Source organism: Eubalaena glacialis, chromosome 1 (genome assembly GCF_028564815.1).
Source record: "Eubalaena glacialis isolate mEubGla1 chromosome 1, mEubGla1.1.hap2.+ XY, whole genome shotgun sequence".
Taxonomy (NCBI): Eukaryota; Metazoa; Chordata; class Mammalia; order Artiodactyla; family Balaenidae; genus Eubalaena; species Eubalaena glacialis.
The window spans coordinates 89031052-89050769 of record NC_083716.1 but is presented as its reverse complement, the minus strand read 5'-3'; the positions used below and the strand labels follow the sequence as shown (position 1 = coordinate 89050769).

The 19718-nt window shown below is 42.1% G+C and overlaps 1 protein-coding gene across 3 annotated transcripts in view; it reads left to right on the top strand.

The window, feature by feature from the left end:
* The window catches only part of DISC1 (DISC1 scaffold protein), a 362726-nt gene extending 347117 nt beyond the window's left edge, over window positions 1-15609 (top strand). The window contains exons 12-14 of one of the 3 annotated variants that reach the window (XM_061182522.1): window positions 1136-1253; window positions 11388-11552; window positions 14351-15609. In XM_061182522.1, the coding sequence (XP_061038505.1) occupies window positions 1136-1253; window positions 11388-11527 (258 nt within the window). In that variant the 3' untranslated portion in view covers window positions 11528-11552; window positions 14351-15609. Of the gene's footprint in view, window positions 1-1135; window positions 1254-11387; window positions 11553-13250 lie in introns of all 3 variants that reach the window. The other 2 variants (XM_061182515.1, XM_061182533.1) reach the window with 2 other exon arrangements.
* Window positions 15610-19718: the final 4109 nt, after the last annotated feature.

Below are 19718 nucleotides of genomic sequence, written 5' to 3'. Positions count from 1 at the left end.
AAGTTGCTGCAAACGGCATTATTTCATTCTTTTTTATGGCTGAGTAAGGTTCCATTGTATATATGTACCACATCTTCTTAATCCATTCCTCTATGGATGGACATTTAGGTTGCTTCCATGTCTTGGCTATTGTGAATAGTGCTGCTATGAACATTGGGGTGCATGTTTCTTTTCGAATTAGAGTTTTCTCCGGATATATGTCCAGGGGTGGGATTGCTGGATCATACAGTAACTCTATCTTAAGTTTTTAAAGCAACCTCTCTACTGTTCTCCATGTGGTGGTTTTGTACAGGAAAGTGACACAAAGAGGGCTCTCTGCTAGTTCATGTGTGGAATACAAGTATGAAGGGGAAACATTTGAGAAGGAGGGAACTCCCAGACTTGGCTATTCATTCATGGAACAAATGAATGCCATGTGCCTACCATGTGTCTGACACTGTGCCAGGAGCTCTGGACCCAGCAGCAAGCAAGACATCGTTGTCCGGGCTCTTACGGGGCTTGACATTCAGTGTACCTGCTTTTATGGGGCTTACGCTCTGGTGAGGGAGAGGGAAAATCAATACCTACGCCGGCAGTGGCAGCAGCTGTACATATAATACACACCTCGTGGCATTTAAAGTCTCCTTAATAGTATAGCTTTCAGGGGCTGTGGCCAGCATGCGAACACCGTTCAGCGCCCTATTAGATTCCTGTACCCCTAGAGGAGCATCTCTTTGTTCTCACAGGTCAGCTCAGTTGCTCTTGTGACTTGCCCAGTCTCTCTTTGGTTAGCATTCCTATTTTAGTGTGAGTTTGCCCATGGATGCAGCTTGAAGACCCAGGCTTCCCCTTTGATAAATCCACTTTAGGGGTTGATGTACTGGAAATAGGTCTTTGAAATGACCGGATGAGGGAGGTCAACTGTGGAGCTATGTAGACACAGCTTATCATTCGGTAATAACCTGAAATTGTCATTCTCAAGAATGACCTCCAGGGAAGACAAAGGTTCTGGCATGATTCTAATGGGGTGCTGGAGATGGTGGAGCTCTGTAGGGGAGTCTTCCCTTTGTGGACCATTGGATAAATCACAGATGTGTTCACAGCCCTGAAAAAAATCTATAGTTTATGAGTGATCTTTTTCTTTTTCTCTGGCCAGGAATCTTACATCCTTTCGGCAGAACTTGGAGAAAAATGTGAAGCCATTGGCAAGAAATTATTATACTTAGAAGATCAACTTCACACTGCGATCCATAGTCACGATGAAGATCTCATTCATATCCTTTTTTTCCTGCAGATTAAGCACCTGTTAGATTATTTTGTAAAAGAAAGTCTTCAAAAATTATACCGTTTCCCCATGCCTCAGCAGATGGAAACAAATAGACACTCCTGGTATTTAGAGTTCAACACACCTCAGATCCCTGAGATTATTCAGTATGCGATGTTTCTCTCTAGTTTTTGGTAAGTCAGCATTTTTGATTATTAAACCTGACTGCTAAAAATTAGCAGTGAAGTTCAGACATGCACACAAGGAGGCCAAAGAAAAATGTAGTTTGAGGGGCTGTGAAGCTGGGTTTGTGGGGCTCAGATGGTTGTGGGTCTGACTGCCTCAGTTTTCCAGGGGCGTTCTGAATACGGAGAAACCCAAATCCATCTTTGGTTTTCTTTTCCATACAATTCTGCCATATAATGGGCAGGAGAGTGTCAAAAATAACAGGACACTGGATCACTCCTTTGTACAAGATTCAGTGCATTTCCTGTCACATCTGCAAATAACCTTTATCAAAACTAGTTGCCAGTGAGCAAGATGGCACAAGAATCTACCCGCTTAGGTGTGCATCCCGGTGAAGTACTGAATCCCATGTAGATATGTGCGTGCGTTCGGTTTGTCCCTGGTTAGTTCTTTCGAGGGCGGATGGGTGGGTGCAAGACGGATGAAGGCATATACAGCCCCATTCTGTATTTTTTTGGTTACTTAATCATAAGGTGACACTTCTCTAGATGAAAGTACTTCTCTATTCATTCATCCCTTCTGTTCAGTAGTGTGACTTTTATTAGATGTATTTGTGAGAAATGTAGCTATTTCGGACTTTGCTTCTCATTGCTGTCTTACTTTTCAGAATTCTAGTTCTTACCATGCTTTATCGGGAGTCTGTGTGTGTGTGTGAATGTATGTGTATGTTTAAGGAGCTTTGAATGGTCAAGGATTAATCTTAATCACAAGTATTCAGATCCACAGTTTAATGACAGATTCAATGTTGCGTTTCCTTCCTCCTTACAAACTTAAATCTTTTGCCTTGCTTGTTAAACTTAGCAGGAGATTTTTTCAACTTAATCAGTGATTATTTTCACATGGCTCAAGGTGGATTTTTAAAAGCAGACATTCTGTTTTTCGTAACTCCCTGCCCCTTACAAACTAGTGTTTAAGCTCTCATTAAAAAGTGGGCCAAAGAAACAGTAGAAGCGTTTTTGTTCTGCACTTTTGTTTATTCCACGTTCATGGATCACGCAGAATTGAGCGGTTGTAAGGTGGCACGGCCTCCAGCAGATGGGCAAGTAACCGGCTGTCAGTACCTGGGAGCAAGGCCCTGCAGAGGGCCAGTGCATACAGAGGGGTTCCTGGCTACAGTCTAGCAGGTGGGCTTGTTCCTCAGTGGGAAATCCCTCCAGCTTGTGGTGGGCTCAGGTAGCAGTTCTGAGAGCTGCAATCAGGGTCTGTGTTAGTCTCTTGTTTAGAAATTTTCCAGAAGGTTAGTTTGATTCTAGGTAATGGGATTTTCTCCTGAACAGGTTTGGGTGGTGGGGAAGAGGCTGAGAAGAGAGAGAGCTGTGTATAAATAAGATGCTTTTAGCACAGGGAGATCAGCTCGGTGCTCTGTGACCACTTAGAGGGGTGGGATAGGGAGGGTGGGAGGGAGGGAGATGCAAGAGGGAAGAGATATGGGAACATATGTATACGTATAACTGATTCACTTTGTTATAAAGCAGAAACTAACACACCATTGTAAAGCAATTATACTCCAATAAAGATGTTAAAAAAAAAAAAAAAGATGCTTTTAGTTTTCCCACAGCCATTCCAAGCCAGATTCAGGAACGGTGAGAATCGCAGAGAGTGGATAAAGCCTCTTGAAGCATCTGTAAAGTCAGATAATAACATGTACCGCTAAGGTTTTCATTTGGGCTAAATGAGGTTATATGCAGAAAATATGTTTAATATAGTTCTTATACATGATAAAGTGCTTGGTTTTAGGTAGAAAACCATTCTCAATGTCTGTGTCACAAGCTCAAACATCCCATTTATAGATGAGGTTTCAGGGTAGGTTGATTCAATCATGTTGTAATAAATCCTTGAAAGAATTGATTGGTAACTACACACTGACTTATACAAAAAGTCATTTAATTCTAATAAAACTGCCATAGACAGATAGGGATTATTCTTCCTACTTGATAGTTGAGAAAACTGAGGCTTAGAAATTACGTGGCTGGTCCAAGGTCATTTCTGATGAGGGGCAGAAGCATCCAGCCACCAGCCCCGTGGTCCTTCACGGCCAATCAGGAGGCAGCTATGCCTATAAGTAGCTGGACAGGCCTGTTCTGTGGAACATACAGTGACTATAAAAATGTTAAGCTATAATAAAAGTTGTTTAGTGAAGTTATGTTTATTGAGAATTTTGCTGATCCTTGCTGAGATAAGTGAGGACATAGAGGGGACATGTCAAACCAGGGTTGGGAAGCCCTGGTTTAGGTACTGAAATCACTCCCCCCACAAAAAAATCTCTACACCACAGTATGGATTTCGACCCAGACTTTCCTCTGAAACCGTGGCTTCGTTCTGTGTCACTGATTGATAGTAAATACACAGAAGGTATCTTTGAATTCTAACGAAGCAGCACTTAGTTTCAAGTGGAACTCGGTGGCTTAAGAGAGAAAGACATATTTACAAGGCTCTGCGGAGGCTTCTTACACAAACCAAAGCCCTTGTTTCAAATGAGAACTTATCTAGAGATTCCAAGAGGCTGCTGAAATCCTCTGGCCAAACTCGGACTGGTTTGTGTTTCCATTCTTGATCAAAGAGACAAAGCTGAGTGCAGTTGAAAGAAAGAGCTTGCCGTCAGCAACAGGAAAGAATTTCCCAGCAAGTGTAATATTTTTGTTTGATTCCATTAAGGACTCTGCCAGAGCCTCCTGTTCAAAAGCTGCGGAGTGAACGTGATTCATGTGTGTCTACATCAGTGTCCGTGTCCAGAAGATTCAAGCCTTGGACACTCCAGATGTTCATTCTCCGTGTGGAAGGCACGGAGCTTTGCACAAACCGTTTCGTGTGAGAAGGGCCCTGGTAGTGTGGCATCAGCAGAGCGTGGGCCAGTCACCAGCAGTGGGGTTGAGTTTCCCAACAGATCCTCTGGGTATCCTGACTTAACATCAAGGCCATGGGCCACTGGCTGGGAGTCTCTCGCTTTTATGAAGAAGACACTGGTTGACAGATCGGAGGAGGGGGAGAAGACAGGCCGTGTCTCTTCATCATCCTGACAGGCTCACTGAATTACATGTAGCCAAATAACACCACCAGCCGTCAGCCACCGCGGGGCGAGCATCTGAACAGAGTCTGCACCATTAATTGGAAGAGCTGGCGTCGCAGAGGTGACTCACGCCTGGTGTCCGAGGCGAGGACGGGAGGTGTGACTTCACTGCCACTCAAGCCGGGATCTTCAGGAGCATTAGTCTGACTCTCTAGTATAATTTCACAGTCATTTGGGATCCTAATTAGCAGTTGTGTGTTGAAAAACATTTTGAGTGGATGGAATGGTTCCTCCCTGTTTATAATGCTTTAACTGAAAACCATCTAGGTTAGGTGGATTTTTCAGCAGGGAGTTTTTCCTTTCCCTTTCAACTTCTACAACACACTTTCAAAAGGAAAGAAGGACACTTAGGATCAGGACACTGGGCATCTTTCGGAGCCTCCAGGGCAGTTCTGCTCACCTCTGAGTCATAGATAAGACAGGGACAGACTTAATCTGTTTTTGGTTCTATTTGCATTCATGTCCAGGAAACTCTCCTGGAATTCTGTTCTTTCTGTTTATTGGGAACATGTGGTGCCCAATCGATTAGCTTTGGTGGTGCTTGATGGCACGCAAATGCTCTAAATACATCCAGGCACTCGCACCAACACCGCATCCCCTTAGGAACCCTTGCTTGGTTCAGCTTTCAAAGGTGCAGCTGTAACAGACAAAGGGAATGGGAGTTCGAGGAGCTTTTGCTCTGCCTCCTTGGAAATGCTTTCTGCTTCTAGGGCTAAAGAGCTGGAAGCGGGATTGTGACCATCACGGAGCTCCACAGTTTCACAGATGAAAAAACTGAGACCCTAAGAGGCTGCTGTTTGAACACTGTGTACACTGGGCTGATACGCATATGGTGGCCGGTGCTGTTCCCTTTGGCTCCCACCAAAGGGAGTGGGGCGGGAAGAGGAAGACTTGGAGCCTCACAGTGGGAGAGAGGAGGGAGCCTAGGAGAGGGTGTGGGCACCGGGCTTCTGCTGCTGGCTTAGCCCTAGGTGGGCACCACAGGGAGGGCCCCTGTGCAAGCATCACATCCACTGAAGCAGGTCGCGTGTAGGCGGGGCTTTCCTCTTCGCTCTTCAACAACTGTGTCCCTCACCTTTGGCTTTGGGAATGAAAGAAAATTCCCAGGACTGTGGCCGTAGGAGCTGCAGAGGAATCACTGCTGATATGAAGAAATAATTTAGCAAATGGGTAGCTGTTTCAAAGGACGTACTGTTGTTTCTTTTGGAAGCAAACTAGTTCAGGGCAGATGAACTGAAGACCTACTTTTGACCCAGCTACTAAAATGATGCTACCCTAAAAGACAGTATTGTCTAACCACTGGAAGACACGTGGCTTTGCACATGGCTGCCCTAAAAGACAGTATTGTCTAACCACTGGAAGACACATGGCTTTGCACATGGCTGCCCTAAAAGACAGTATTGTCTAACCACTGGAAGACACGTGGCTTTGCACATGGCTACCCTAAAAGACAGTATTGTCTAACCACTGGAAGACACGTGGCTTTGCACATGGCTGCCCTAAAAGACAGTATTGTCTAACCACTGGAAGACACGTGGCTTTGCACATGGCTGCCCTAAAAGACAGTATTGTCTAACCACTGGAAGACACGTGGCTTTGCACATGGCTGCCCTAAAAGACAGTATTGTCTAACCACTGGAAGACACGTGGCTTTGCACATGGCTGCCCTAAAAGACAGTGTTGTCTAACCACTGGAAGACACGTGGCTTTGCACATGGCTGCCCTAAAAGACAGTATTGTCTAACCGCTGGAAGACATCTGGGAAACATGCCTTGCTGTCTTATGCCTTGTTCATTGCAAACACAGTCTGCACACGTTTACTATCAAGAAGTATGATCTTATTTGCAAAGCAGAAATAGAGACACAGACGTAGAGAACAAACGTATGGCTACCAAGGTGGGAAAGGGACGAGGGGTGGGATGAACTGGGAGATTGCGATTGACATATATACACCATTGATACTATGTATCAAATAGACAACTAATAAGAGCCTACTGGATAGCACAGGGAACTCAGTGCTCTGTGGTGACCTAAATGGGAAGGAAATCCAAAAAAGAGGGGATATATGTGTGGCTGAGTCACTTTGCTGTACAGCAGAAATTAACACAACATTGTAAAGCAACTATACTCCAGTAAAAATTAATTTAAAAAAAAAGAAAAAAAAAAAGAAGTAATGCTCTTGCCTAATACGGGTGTAGTCTATCCCAAGGTTGTCTTGGGTTCAAAGGTGTTTTTAAAGATGTTGGCATGTCAATCCTTGTGCCACTGTTGTAATTAGTGTGCAAATTTTCTTAGCTGCCACAGATGTTTGGTGGCATATCTGTTACAGAGGAATGATACACATACTTAGCTAGAGAGGTTTCTATGGCACAGGCGTTCGAAGAGTCCTTTAACTCTTTTGAGACCTATTCTCGCACTTAGATGCAGTGAGCACCTCTTATACACATAAATTCCAGTACTGGAGTTTTACTTTATTTCCTCAGCACTTTGACAAAAAACAATGAGCTTATTGGAGGAGCAATCAGAAAATCTAACTCTAGTAGTCTTAAGATTTTGGTTAGATGTATCCAATGGGATAGTTTATCTTTCTATAAATCAGTGAGAAAACGTTGCAAAAATGTTTATAAAGATATCTTTTTCAGTATAACCTCCAAGTGCACATCTGCAGCCTGGACCTGTCTCTGAACCTCAGACTCCCGTCTGCTTCCTCCTCAGCATCTCCACTTGGCTGACGAATAGGCTTTTCCAACTTCACGTGTCCAAACTCCAGTTCCTCCCCACTCCCACCCCCCCAAAACCCTGACTCATTCCCAGTCTTCTCCTTCTTGATCAATTGCAAGTCTATTTTTCCAGTTTGTTGCTTAGATAAAAAATCTGGGAGTCATTCTTGCTGCCTTTTCCTTCCTTCACATCTCACCTCTATTCCATCACATATGCCGTTGGCTCCATCTTCAAAACATCCAGAATCTGACCATCTCTCACTACCTCCACTGCCACCGCCTGGGACCAAGCCATAAACTTTTATGGCCTGAATTATTGCAAAATCCTCCTCTTATCTCCAGGCTTCTGCCCTCCCATCCTTTAATCTACTAACGATTAAAGCAGCCAGGGAGATCACGTCTCTCCCCGGCTCCAAACCCTGCCATGGCTCCATCTCACGATCTACGCGCATGCCCTTGTGTGTTTATTTTCTTCTCACTCACTGGCACAGAAGCCCCATGATGGCAGTGACTTTGTTCACTCCCCTACGTCCCATGTCTAGAACATTTCTTAGCACACAATAGGAGCTGTGAAATGTTTGAGTATTTGATCGAATGAAGGAAAGAGTGAGGATCTCTATCTACATGATTATTTTCCCAACTGCTAGATGGGAAAATGTTTCTGGTGTTTTTTCTTTTTTTTTTTTTTTTAAAGCTTTTTTAAATTGCTGAATCAGAATAATAGATTAAATTAAGCCTATCCTAATATTTAAGAGTTGTGAAAAAAAGATTTTTAAAGATACTTCTCTTAAGATATTTCTAAATTATTTTCACTAAATGCTTAATCTGCTTTTTTATTTTTAAAATTTTAATTAATTTATCTTTTTATGAAGTATAGTTTATTTACAGTGTGTTAGTTGCAGGTGTACAGCAAAGTGATTCATATATATAGTCAGATATATATTCGTATATATATATTCAGATATATATATATTCAGATATATATATATATATATTCTTTTTCAGATTCTTTTTCCATATAGGTTATTACAAGATATTGAGTATAGTTCCCTGTGCTATACAGTAGGTCCTTGCTGATAATCTATTTTATATATAGTAGTGTGTATATGTTACTCCCAAATTCCTAATTTATCTCTCCCCCCCTTTCCCCTTTGGTAACCATAAGTTTGTTTTCTATGTCTGTGAGTCTGTTTCTGGTTTGTAAATAAGTTCATCTGTATCATTTTTTTTAGATTCAACATGTAAGTGATATCATATGATATTTGTGTTTCTCTGTCTGACTTACTTCACTTAGTATGATAATCTCTAGGTCCATCCACATTGCTGCAAATGGCATTACTTCGTTCTTTTTTGTGGCTGAGTAATATTCCATTGTATATATGTACCACATCTTCTTTATCCATTCCCCTGTGGATGGACATTTAGGTTGCTTCCATGTCTTGGCTATTGTAAATAGTGCTGCAATGAACATTGGGGTGCATGTATCTTTTTGAACAAACACATTGATTGAACTATGAAAGGATGCATGTCCATTGTAAATATTACAGAAGTATGAAAAAAAAAGGCTCCATCTCCCTCCCAGTACAAACGTCTAGGAGAAGTCCACCCCTGTGTCCTCCTAAGGTGCTTTTCCAGCTAGAAATGGCTTATCTCTATTGTCCTTTTTTTTTTTTTTTTGCAAAATTAGGATCATTCCATACACATTGTTCTACAACTTGCTTTTCCCCCCTCACTCCACATTTTATCCTGGACTCTCTTTCACATAAGCACATTCAAAATGTTTTGGAACTCACACGTAGTATGGAATCATACAAGCAGGTTGGTTAGAGGGAAGTATTTCGTAAATAAAACATGGTTTTAATCATTTTGATGATGATTACCCCATAGGTTCTAAAGGAGGTTTCCAGGATTTCTGAGGTCTGGCCCTACTTAGACAAAACAACCTCTGCTATTTTAGTAAATAAACCTTAAATCTCATCTCACAAAAGGCACTATACTCTCACAAGAAAAAATATTTCTTTTAACCCTAGCCCTGTGAAGACGGTATGGGAATCTGCATTGTACGAGTGAGACAATGAAAGCATTCGATGGTTTGCCAGGTTCCAGGGCTGGTGGTCACATCCTCAAATCCCCCTGCTTTTCACTCCTCCCTGTGTCCCTGGAGATTGTTGTCTGAGGGGCTGATGTGTTATATAACTTAGTCTTTTTCTTTTGTGGCTTCTCTCTCACTCTGTTTTTAAAAGCCTTTTCAGTGTGTTTGGCCAGTGCTAGAAGTTTTACGAGTTCTTTAAGAAGCAGTTCAGTCTGGTTCAGTTTCTCTCTCTAAAAACCTTGGTCGTCAGTCAGCATATTACAAAGCGGGGCCTGTAGTCCCAGGCTGCATATCAAAGGTCATGAAGTCTCGGGAGTTTGTCAAGATTCATAAACTGCTTAAGCTCTACGCTTATCCTTTATAAATGTAGCATAACTTTGTGATTAATTTGCAGCTTGGTGTTCGGTCTGGGACCACTTATGCGCTTGCTTGTATAAAGTCATATGTGTTTTCACTAAAGATTAACAGAGCTGTTCAGAGAAATGCAGGAAAATGAAGTCTTTTAAAAAAGAAAAAACAAGTATTGGGTACTTTCTTCTCTTGCCCCACCTCTTGCCCATCTCCTCAACCCCATCCTCATTCCCCTCAAGTTCAAGTGCAAGGAGTGAATCATCATAGTAGGTGTATGTAAATTACATAAATGATGAAGTCTGGGGAGGATTCAAGAGGATGAAAAGCCGCCAGAGGCTTGTCAAGGTGGCTCAGCATTTTTGCTTAGGTGAGGTTCATTTGCATAATTCCCAGGATCCTCTGGAGTTCCTTATTTAAAAAAGAAAAAAGAAAGCTTTCCATAGTCGTAACCTAAAGGTATCTCTTTCTCTTGACATTGCATTGACATTGTACTTAAGTAAAACCACATTGTAGTAGGTGTGGACGGTCTGTGAGTGGGAAGATTTCTGCAAACTACTTTTTCCAAAGCTTTCTGTTTTCTCCACATCTGATCTAGTAATATTTAAGTGGTCTGACCTCTTGTGATGATTTAACAGCATTTAAGTGGTGTCAACATATTTCTGTGTTTCCTCTTAGTTCCTGTTGGATGAAGTTAAATTAGTTTGCTTATTAAGTTAAAAGAATTCAATCCATCACTCATCCTATATTTATCTTAGGATTGTTCTGACTACAGGTACAAAAGGGAAAGAACAGAGGCGCCTGACTATGGACAGACAGGAAAATCACTGTTGGTTAAATGTTCCCCAGCTTAAACCCCTAGAAGAGAGCTCATCTTTTAAGAGAATGACGGGCATATTATTTATTCCATATAATTATTCACTGAGTTCTCTATGATTGTTTTATTTACATGAGAAACAACTTTACAGGTTATGAAACTAAAAACCCAACCATTTAAAGAAAAACCAACCAACCAACCAACCCAGAAAAGGCAAGCTCCCTGCACTCCGTCAAGTCTCCAAGGCCCCGAATGGCTATTTTACAAGCACCTGGGAGTATAATAACACGTGACAGCAGATTAGAGCCTAACGGGGTTTAGGAGTCACTGTTTCATGCGAAAACAGGTTCAAAGTGACTTGCACAAGGTGACAAGGCTGGCGGATGACCAATAGGGACCGTTAACTCATCGCTCGGAGTCTGGTTGTATGGTGGCCCCCAATCCTGGAGCTCTCATTTCCAGCCTTCGGCCCTTTCCACGGTCAGAGCATTTGGTTGTGACAGTTGCCCTTCCCCAGCCTGGGGCTGAGCAGGAATACAGTCACACTGACCATGTTCCGTGGGGCATCCCCGTTTGCCATGTGTCTCGGTCTAAGAGCTGACTCTTCCTTTTCCTTTTGGAAACCTTACTTGAGATAGTGAATGACCTCAGGCCTCGTAGAAATTGCAATTGCTCTTAAAAGAAGCGTAGCATTGGTATTAATATTTAATTCCTACACTTTGGAGGAACTTGAAACTGCAATTAGATGGGAGTTCCCATCTGCTTCCAGGAGGCATGTGGCTCTCACCAGATCCCCGAGAGGCTGCAGAGGGCCGCCGGTCACCTTCGCCTGTGTTCCTTAACAACGTGTGCACGGTCTCTCAAGAGGGATCTCCAGATGGTGAAGGAAACTTTGCAGGCCATGATCCTGCAGCTCCAACCAGCAAAGGAGGCGGGAGAGAGGGAGGCCGCAGCTTCCTGTGGGACAGCTGGTGTCCGGGAAGCAGCGGCCTGAGGCGTCACAGGACGGGGGAAGGAGGGTGAGTGACTGCGTCATCACCGTGGGTGCTGCGGGGCCTCTCCCACCTCCTCTGCATAACCAGTGTGCCCGAAACAATTACAGAGATGGATGTCGCCCAGCGGAAGAGTGGTCCGCTCTCCCGAGGCTGAGATCAGGGGGTCTGCAGATTGGAATAGGCAGGGGGAGTGAACTGCCGCTTTCCTTATAAATGTCAGTCCGAGGCATCTTTACTGTGTCATTAACAGGAGCATCTTGCACAGGATTTGAAAAATCTTTCCATTTCAGCCCCCATTCGACAGAAGTTGGGGTGATTTCTGCTAGAAAGATGTCTCTTTTCCTGTACCATCTTGCTTTCTGATGCAATTAAAATATCTCCTGATTTAAGAACTTATAAAAAAGAAACCATACATGTCTCTCTTATCATACCCATTACACCTTCCTACAGGCACATGATATAAGGGAGCTAATTAACCCCAGAATCTGGAATTAACAGCTTTTCACCTTAATTTCCCCTGTGATTCTCTATAACCTCAGAAGAATTAAGATGAAAAATTCCAACTGATATATATTTTTTAAAGAGACAGACTATCTCGTGTAGCCCTCTGGTTGTCCTGTTCTGGCACTGCCTGTCTCTCCAGGATGTGTCCCTGATGTTTCACCAGGACATTCTGAAAGTCACCCACAATGACAGCAGGAAGGGAGTGAGGGGCATGAATTGGTCAGGGGACGTGTTTAAACGTTTAATCCTCTCCTATTTTCCCTTGAACCTGTTTCACTTAGTGTCAGGCAGGACATGGATGTAGAAACCTTCAATGCAGAAGAGTATTCAGTGAGGCAGTGCCGTACTCAGTTCATCAGTGCTGTACTCAGTGAATCAGTACTGTACTCAGTTCATCAGTGCTGTACTCAGTTCATCAGTGCTATACTCAGTTCATCAGTGCAGTACTCAGTTCATCAGTGCTGTACTCAGTGAATCAGTACTATACTCAGTTCATCAGTGCTGTACTCAGTTCATCAGTGCTGTACTCAGTGAGGCATTGCTGTACTCAGTGAATCAGTGCTGTACTCAGTGAATCAGTACTATACTCAGTTCATCAGTGCTGTACTCAGTTCATCAGTGCTGTACTCAGTGAGGCATTGCTGTACTCAGTTCATCAGTGCTGTACTCAGTGAATCAGTGCTGTACTCAGTGAATCAGTGCTGTACTCAGTTCATCAGTGCTGTACTCAGCAACGTGGGGCACTGCAGCTGTAAAACAGGCTGAGCTCACCAGGCAGCGCTCCTCAAGGTGCACTGAGGAAGGCAGCCTTGAGAGATGCTCCACAGCCGCACGGCTCTCCTCTGGCGTGAGTCCATTTGGGAAGTGTGCCACGCCATCACCTGCTTGGAGACCACGGTGCAATGAGCATATCAGCCTGTGATAATGCTTGGAATGAGGAAACCCTCTTGTTTCTGTCTAACCCGGAACTCCCCACGTTTAATGGAGCATAAAGTTTTTTTAAATTTAAATTCTATTAATATTCCATCAGTCTAGTGCTGTGCAGCACTGCATTCTCCAGGAGTGTCGTGGTCCAAACGCTGATTTACATCACTTATGTATGCGTTAGAGATGAAACTCAAAACGTTTGCAGTGTTGAGTTCGTAATGACTTGCCGCAGTTTGCAAGTGTAATTGACTAACTGGCCTTTTTGTGCTTCTGTCTCATTGATACTCACAGGAGTATTGAGGCCCCCTGCCTTCATCAGGATCCATGGACACTAGACAATCTTTGTCATTTCCTGAAGTCATGCTGCCGTTTCCGGAAGGCAGCTGGTGCTTTGCTCAGCCTTCCGTGCTGTGCTGTGCTTCCGTCAGGAGATGGCCCTGCTTAAGCCAGCAAGTGGCCACAGTCCAGAGAACAAAGCAAAGCACAACATTGTGAATTTTCTGATTGTTATTTCCTACAATTTTCTGTTGAGCATTTAAAAATATATACTATACATATTTTAATAATAAGTATAATTAGTTTGTTCCAGGAATGCTTGGTTTTGCCATGATGGAGCAAATTCCTGAATGATTTATCATGTCTAAAAAATAATTATGTACTAGTCATATGGCACATGGAATTCTTGAATCCTTGAATTAATTCCAGTGAAGCAAAACTTGGAAAGAGTCAGGATTGTCTCTAATGAATCCCTACTTTGAGAAGTGTCATTTTAAAAAGCCCCACAAGGCATCTTAACAGTCACTAACCCAAGTGTTTTGTATTACTCAGACACCATCATGAATAATTCTGTGAGGTTATGATGTATTTGAAAATTCTGGAAGCTAATGACTGTCTGAGTGTGCCCCAAATAAGGGTTCTCCAGTGGCCCCAGTGGGCAGCATGTCCATCTCCTTGTTGAGATGCCGGATCAAGGCAGGTGAATGATGCTACAGCTCATCTGCGGTCTGTGCTGGTGTCAGAGGCAACCAGGAAGCCTGTACAAGGCCAGGGTGTTTCCTCTGGCCACATGACCTTCTCAGGACAAGCCCCTCTTCTGCCACTGTGACCCCAGAAGACCCAGGACTGTGTATCCCAAATCATTATATAGGGCAGTTTCTATCAGGGCAACATAAGAAGAGATCAGGGCTTGAACTTAAAAGCCACAAAACAATAGCAATAAAAATCCAAGCTTTTATGGAGACAGTCAAGACCACAAGCACAAGTGCAGGTGGGAAATGATGCCTTTGGGTCTGATTTCACTGTGGCACCATGCGAGAGAACCAATGATAGATTACATGGTCCTCCACGCTGAGATGCTAGCATCCAAATGCCACCCATTTATCTTCCACCAGCCCGAGCATGTTCTCAGTCAGTGACACTCCCGGTTCCTTCCAACTTCCTGAAATTTCAACATCAAAATGATCTTCCTCAAATCAGGTGAGCATGTGTATCAGCGGTCCCCAGCCTTTTTGGCACCAGGGACCGGTTTCGTGGAAGACGATTTTTCCACAGCCTGGAGGTGGGGGGGGGATGGTTCAGGTGGTGATGCGAGGGATGGGGAGCGATGGGGAGCGGCGGATGAAGCTTCACTCGCTCACCCGCGGCTCCCTCCTGCTGCGCGACCCGGTTCCTAACAGGCCGTGGACCAGCCCCGGTCCACTGCCCAGGGGTTGGGGACCTCTGATGGATATCGTATTGGAAACTTTTCTTCCTGTGCAGTAAGGCTGGTTTCCCCACCCCAGGAGCACGGAAGGGCTCACACGTGTGCGCTGGGACTGTCCCAAGACCTTTGTAATCGTTATCATCTGACTTCTTATTCCGACCTTATGGGGTAGGTGTTTGCATATGATGAACTTGAGCCTGAGGAGACCAATGAACTTTCCCCACGGCACAGAGCCGCGGAGCGGGGGACCAGCAGCAGCCCTTAGAGATAGGTAGACCGCCCTTAACTGTGCTCTTCCTAAAGTGCCTTTAATGTCTTTCTGGGACCGTGAGCCACGGAGCTTATTTGTTCCCTTAAGAACTCATGGTCACCGTGGGAGTCCTGACTGGAGAATCAGAGAAACTGAGCCTGGGGGAACCCTGGCTTCCCACACCCCCAGGTGAGTCTCGCTGCTCTGTGACCATGAAGTCTAGGCTCAGACAGCCTTCAACAGACCTACCACCCACCACTGTCCTAACCAACCCTTCATTCCCCATCCATCTCAAAAGCCATGCCAGGAACAACCACTGACTGCCTGACAGCAGGCAGATTTTCTTGAAAACCCCCATCTAATTGGTATTTTTCAGAAAACATTCAAGAAAGCAACATTGCACTCATTGTTTAATGCCTTCTTGAGAAATGATTCGGTGCTCTTATTTTGAATACCCTCACCTTACCTAACCTTTGAATTTTGTCATGTAATTTATTACTTCATGAAACTTACTTTTGGTATGTGAAACTCAAACTGTTATCCAAGCCATCGTGCACCTTTAACATTTTTTTATCTTCTGGAGTGTGGATGACAGAAAAATGTATCAGCTTTACTCATCTCATCTTTCTGTTACAGGATGATTCATTGTATGGTTACTTACATCGCACCAAATGTTTCTAATAAATCAATGCTTTGAAGTTGTGTATGTGTTTACTTTCAGATATTAACCAGTCAGAAAACGATGGAATTTTCTATTCCAGACCCTTTGAGGAAATTGAAAATAACATTACCACTAAGTGGGGAACAGGACAGGGTGCCCACTAACACCAGTGGAAATATTTTACTGGAGATACTGGCTAATTCAGTTAGGCAAGAAAAATAAATGAGAGTTACAATCTGGAAAGGAGGAGATACAACATTAATAATGACAGATGATGTCGCTGTAAGCCAGACAACCTAAGAGAATTAACAAAAACACAAACACAAAATTTATTTACACAATCAACTTACCAAAATCAATAGGCTTTACATATCCAAACAATAATCAGAAGATAAAGTATAAGAAAAGACCCAAATTTCAATAGCAACAAAAAAGAAAAAACCGCTAGGGACAAATTTAAATAAGAAACGTCTAAGTCTTAGATGAAGGAAATTTTAAGATGAAGAACACAAGAGAAGAATAAAGAGGAAGACATGTGAAACTTTTGGGTAGGAAGTCATCATAAATTGTCAAATATCTGTAAATTAATTCATAAATATTACCTGATCCTGAGTCACGAATGTCTAGCTATTCCCAGTATCCAGTCTCTGCTTCATCCGTTCTAGCAATTCTTCATCCAGGTACTTGAACTACAGATGTACTTAACACACTTGCAGAGTTGCCATGTGCATTTATACTGTTAAAGCAGTTAAACAAGGAGGCCATTAGCCCAAGGGGGCTCTAAAGCCCTGGAACCTACAGCAGCAAACCCACAGCTAAGGCTGTAAATGCCTCAAGGTTATGAAATTGAAACCTGAGGATGACCGATCATAAACAGACAATTAGGCTTTGAACTGTAGCCAATTAATATTCCCCTTTCTTTGCTTCCACCTTTTCTCTGTAAAAGCTTTTCCTGCTCCTGTCAGTGGTGCCTCCCAACCACTTCTGGTTTGGCACTGCCTGATTCAGACGGATTTTTGCTCAAAAAAACTCTTAAAAAGTATAACGTGCCTCAGTATATTTTTTAACAGCACCATTGTTGGTAAGAGCAAAAATGGGAAAGAACCTAAATTTTCATCAATGGTAAACTGTTTTTAAATAAATTATGGTACAGTCACACTATGGAATGCTTTAGAGTTGCTGAAAGATCTTTCTACACACGTCTGCTTGCATTTGCAGAAATATCACTCCAAAGGGGCCCATGTGACTTAGGGAAGAGGGATGAAAGGAGACTTACTTTTCCTGTATCCTGTTCTTCCTTTAAAAATTTGTACCAAGTGCTTATGTTTACTTACTCAAAAAATAAAGTAAGTTCTTTAAGAAAAAAACTGTGAAGAAGAACTACAATTCTGCAGCCTGTGGAACGAAAAACACAGTCACATAAAGACAGACAAAATGAAAAGGCAGAGGACTATGTACCAGATGAAGGAACAAGATAAAACCCCAGAAAAACAACGAAATGAAGTGGAGATAGGCAACCTTCCAGAAAAAGAATTCAGAATAATGATAGTGAAGATGATCCAGGACCTCGGAAAAAGAATGGAGGCAAAGATTGAGAAAATGCAAGAAATGTTTAATAAAGACCTAGAAGAATTAAAGAAAAAACACCTAGAAGAATTAAAGAACAAACAGATATGAACAATACAATAACTGAAATGAAAAATACACTAGAAGAAATCAATAGCAGAATAACTGAGTCAGAAGAACGGATAAGTGACCTGTAAGACAGAATGGCGGAATTCACTGCCGTGGAACAGAATAAAGAAAAAAGAATGAAAAGAAATGAAGACAGCCTAAGAGACCTCTGGGACAACATGAAATGCACCAACATTCGCATTATAGGGGTCCCAGAAGGAGAAGAGAGAGAGAAAGGACCTGAGAAAATATTTGAAGAGATTATAGTCAAAAACTTCCCTAACATGGGAAAGGAAATAGCCACTCAAGTCCAGGAAGTGCAGAGAGTCTCAGGCAGGATAAACCAAAGGAGAAACACGCCAAGACACATAGTAATCAAATTGACAAAAATTAAAGACAAAAAAAAAAATCATTGAAAGCAACAAGGGAAAAAGGACAAATAACATACAAGGCAACTCCCATAAGGTTAACAGCTGATTTCTCAGCAGACACTCTACAAGCCAGAAGGGAGTGGCATGATACATTTAAAGTGATGAAAGGGAAGAACCTACAACCAAGATAACTCTACCTGGCAAGGATCTCATTCAGATTCGATGGAGAAATCAAAAGCTTTACAGACAAGCAAAAGCTAAGAGAATTCAGCACCACCAAACCAGCTCTACAACAAATGCTAAAGGAACTTCTCTAAGTGGGAAACACAAGATAAGAAAAGGACCTACAAAAACAAACCCAAAACAATTAAGAAAATGATAATAGGAACATACATATCGATAATTACCTTAAACGTGAATGGATTAAATGTTCCAACCAAAAGACACAGGCTTGCTGAATGGATACAAAAACAAGACCCATATATATGCTGTCTACAAGAGACCCACTTCAGACCTAGGGACACATACAGACTGAAAGTGAGGGGATGGAAAAAGATATTCCATGCAAATGGAAATCAAAAGAAAGCTGGAGTAGCAATACTCATATCAGGTAAAATAGACTTTAAAATAAAGAACGTTACAAGAGACAAGGAAGGACACTACATAATGATCAAGGGATCAATCCAAGAAGAAGATATAACAATTATAAATATATATGCACCCAACATAGGAGCACCTCAATACATAAGGCAAATGTTAACAGCTATAAAAGAGGAAATCGACAGTAACACAATAATAGTGGGGGACTTTAACACCTCACTTACACGAATGGACAGATCATCCAGACAGAAAATTAATAAGGAAACACGAGCTTTAAATGACACAACAGAGTAGATACATTTAATTTATAAGACATTCCATCCAAAAACAGCAGATTACACTTTCTTCTCAAGTGCACATGGAACATTCTCCAGGATAGATCACATCTTGGGTCACAAATCAAGCCTTGGTAAATTTAAGAAAATTGAAATCATATCAAGCATCTTTTCCGAGCACAACGTTATGAAATTAGAAATAAATTACAGGGAAAAAAACATAAAAAACGCAAACACATGGAGGCTAAATAATACGTTACTAAATAACCAAGAGATCACTGAGGAAATCAAAAAATACCTAGAGACAAATAACTAAAACACTATGATCCAAAACCTATGGGATGCAGTAAAAGCAGTTCTCAGAGCGAAGTTTAGAGCAATACACTCCTACCTCAAGAAACAAGAAAAATCTCAAATAAACAATCTAACATTACATCTAAAGGAACTAGAGAAAGAAGAACAAACAAAACCCAAAGTTAGTAGAAGGAAAGATATCATAAAGATCAGAGCAGAAATAAATGAAATAGAAACAAAGAAAACAATAGCAAGGATCAATAAAACTAAAAGCTGGTTCTTTGAGAAGATAAACAAAATTGATAAACCTTTAGCCAGACTCATCAAGAAAAAGAGGGAGAGGACTCAAATCAATAAAATTAGAAGTGAAAAAGGAGAAGTTACAGCAGACACTGCAGAAATACAAAGCATCCTAAGAGACTACTACAAGCAACTCTATGCCAATAAAATGGACAACCTGGAAGAAATGGACAAATTCTTAGAAAGGTATAACCTTCCAAGGCTGAACCAGGAAGAAATAGAAAATATGAACAGACCAATCACAAGTAATGAAATTGAAGCTGTGATTAAAAATCTTCCAAGAAACAAAAGTCCAGGACCAGATGGCTTCACAGGTGAATTCTATCAAACATTTAGAGAAGAGCTAATACCCATCCTTCTCAATCTCTTCCAAAAAACTGCAGAGGAAGGAACACTACCAAACTCATTCTACGAGGCCACCATCACCCTGATACCAAAACAAGACAGAGATACTACAAAAAATGGAAATTACAGACCAATATCACTGATGAATATAGATGCAAAAATCCTCAACAAACTACTAGCAAACAGAATCCAACAACGCATTAAAAGGATCATACACCATGATCAAGTGGGATTTATCCCAGGGATGCAAGGATTCTTCAATATACGCAAATCAATCAATGTGATAC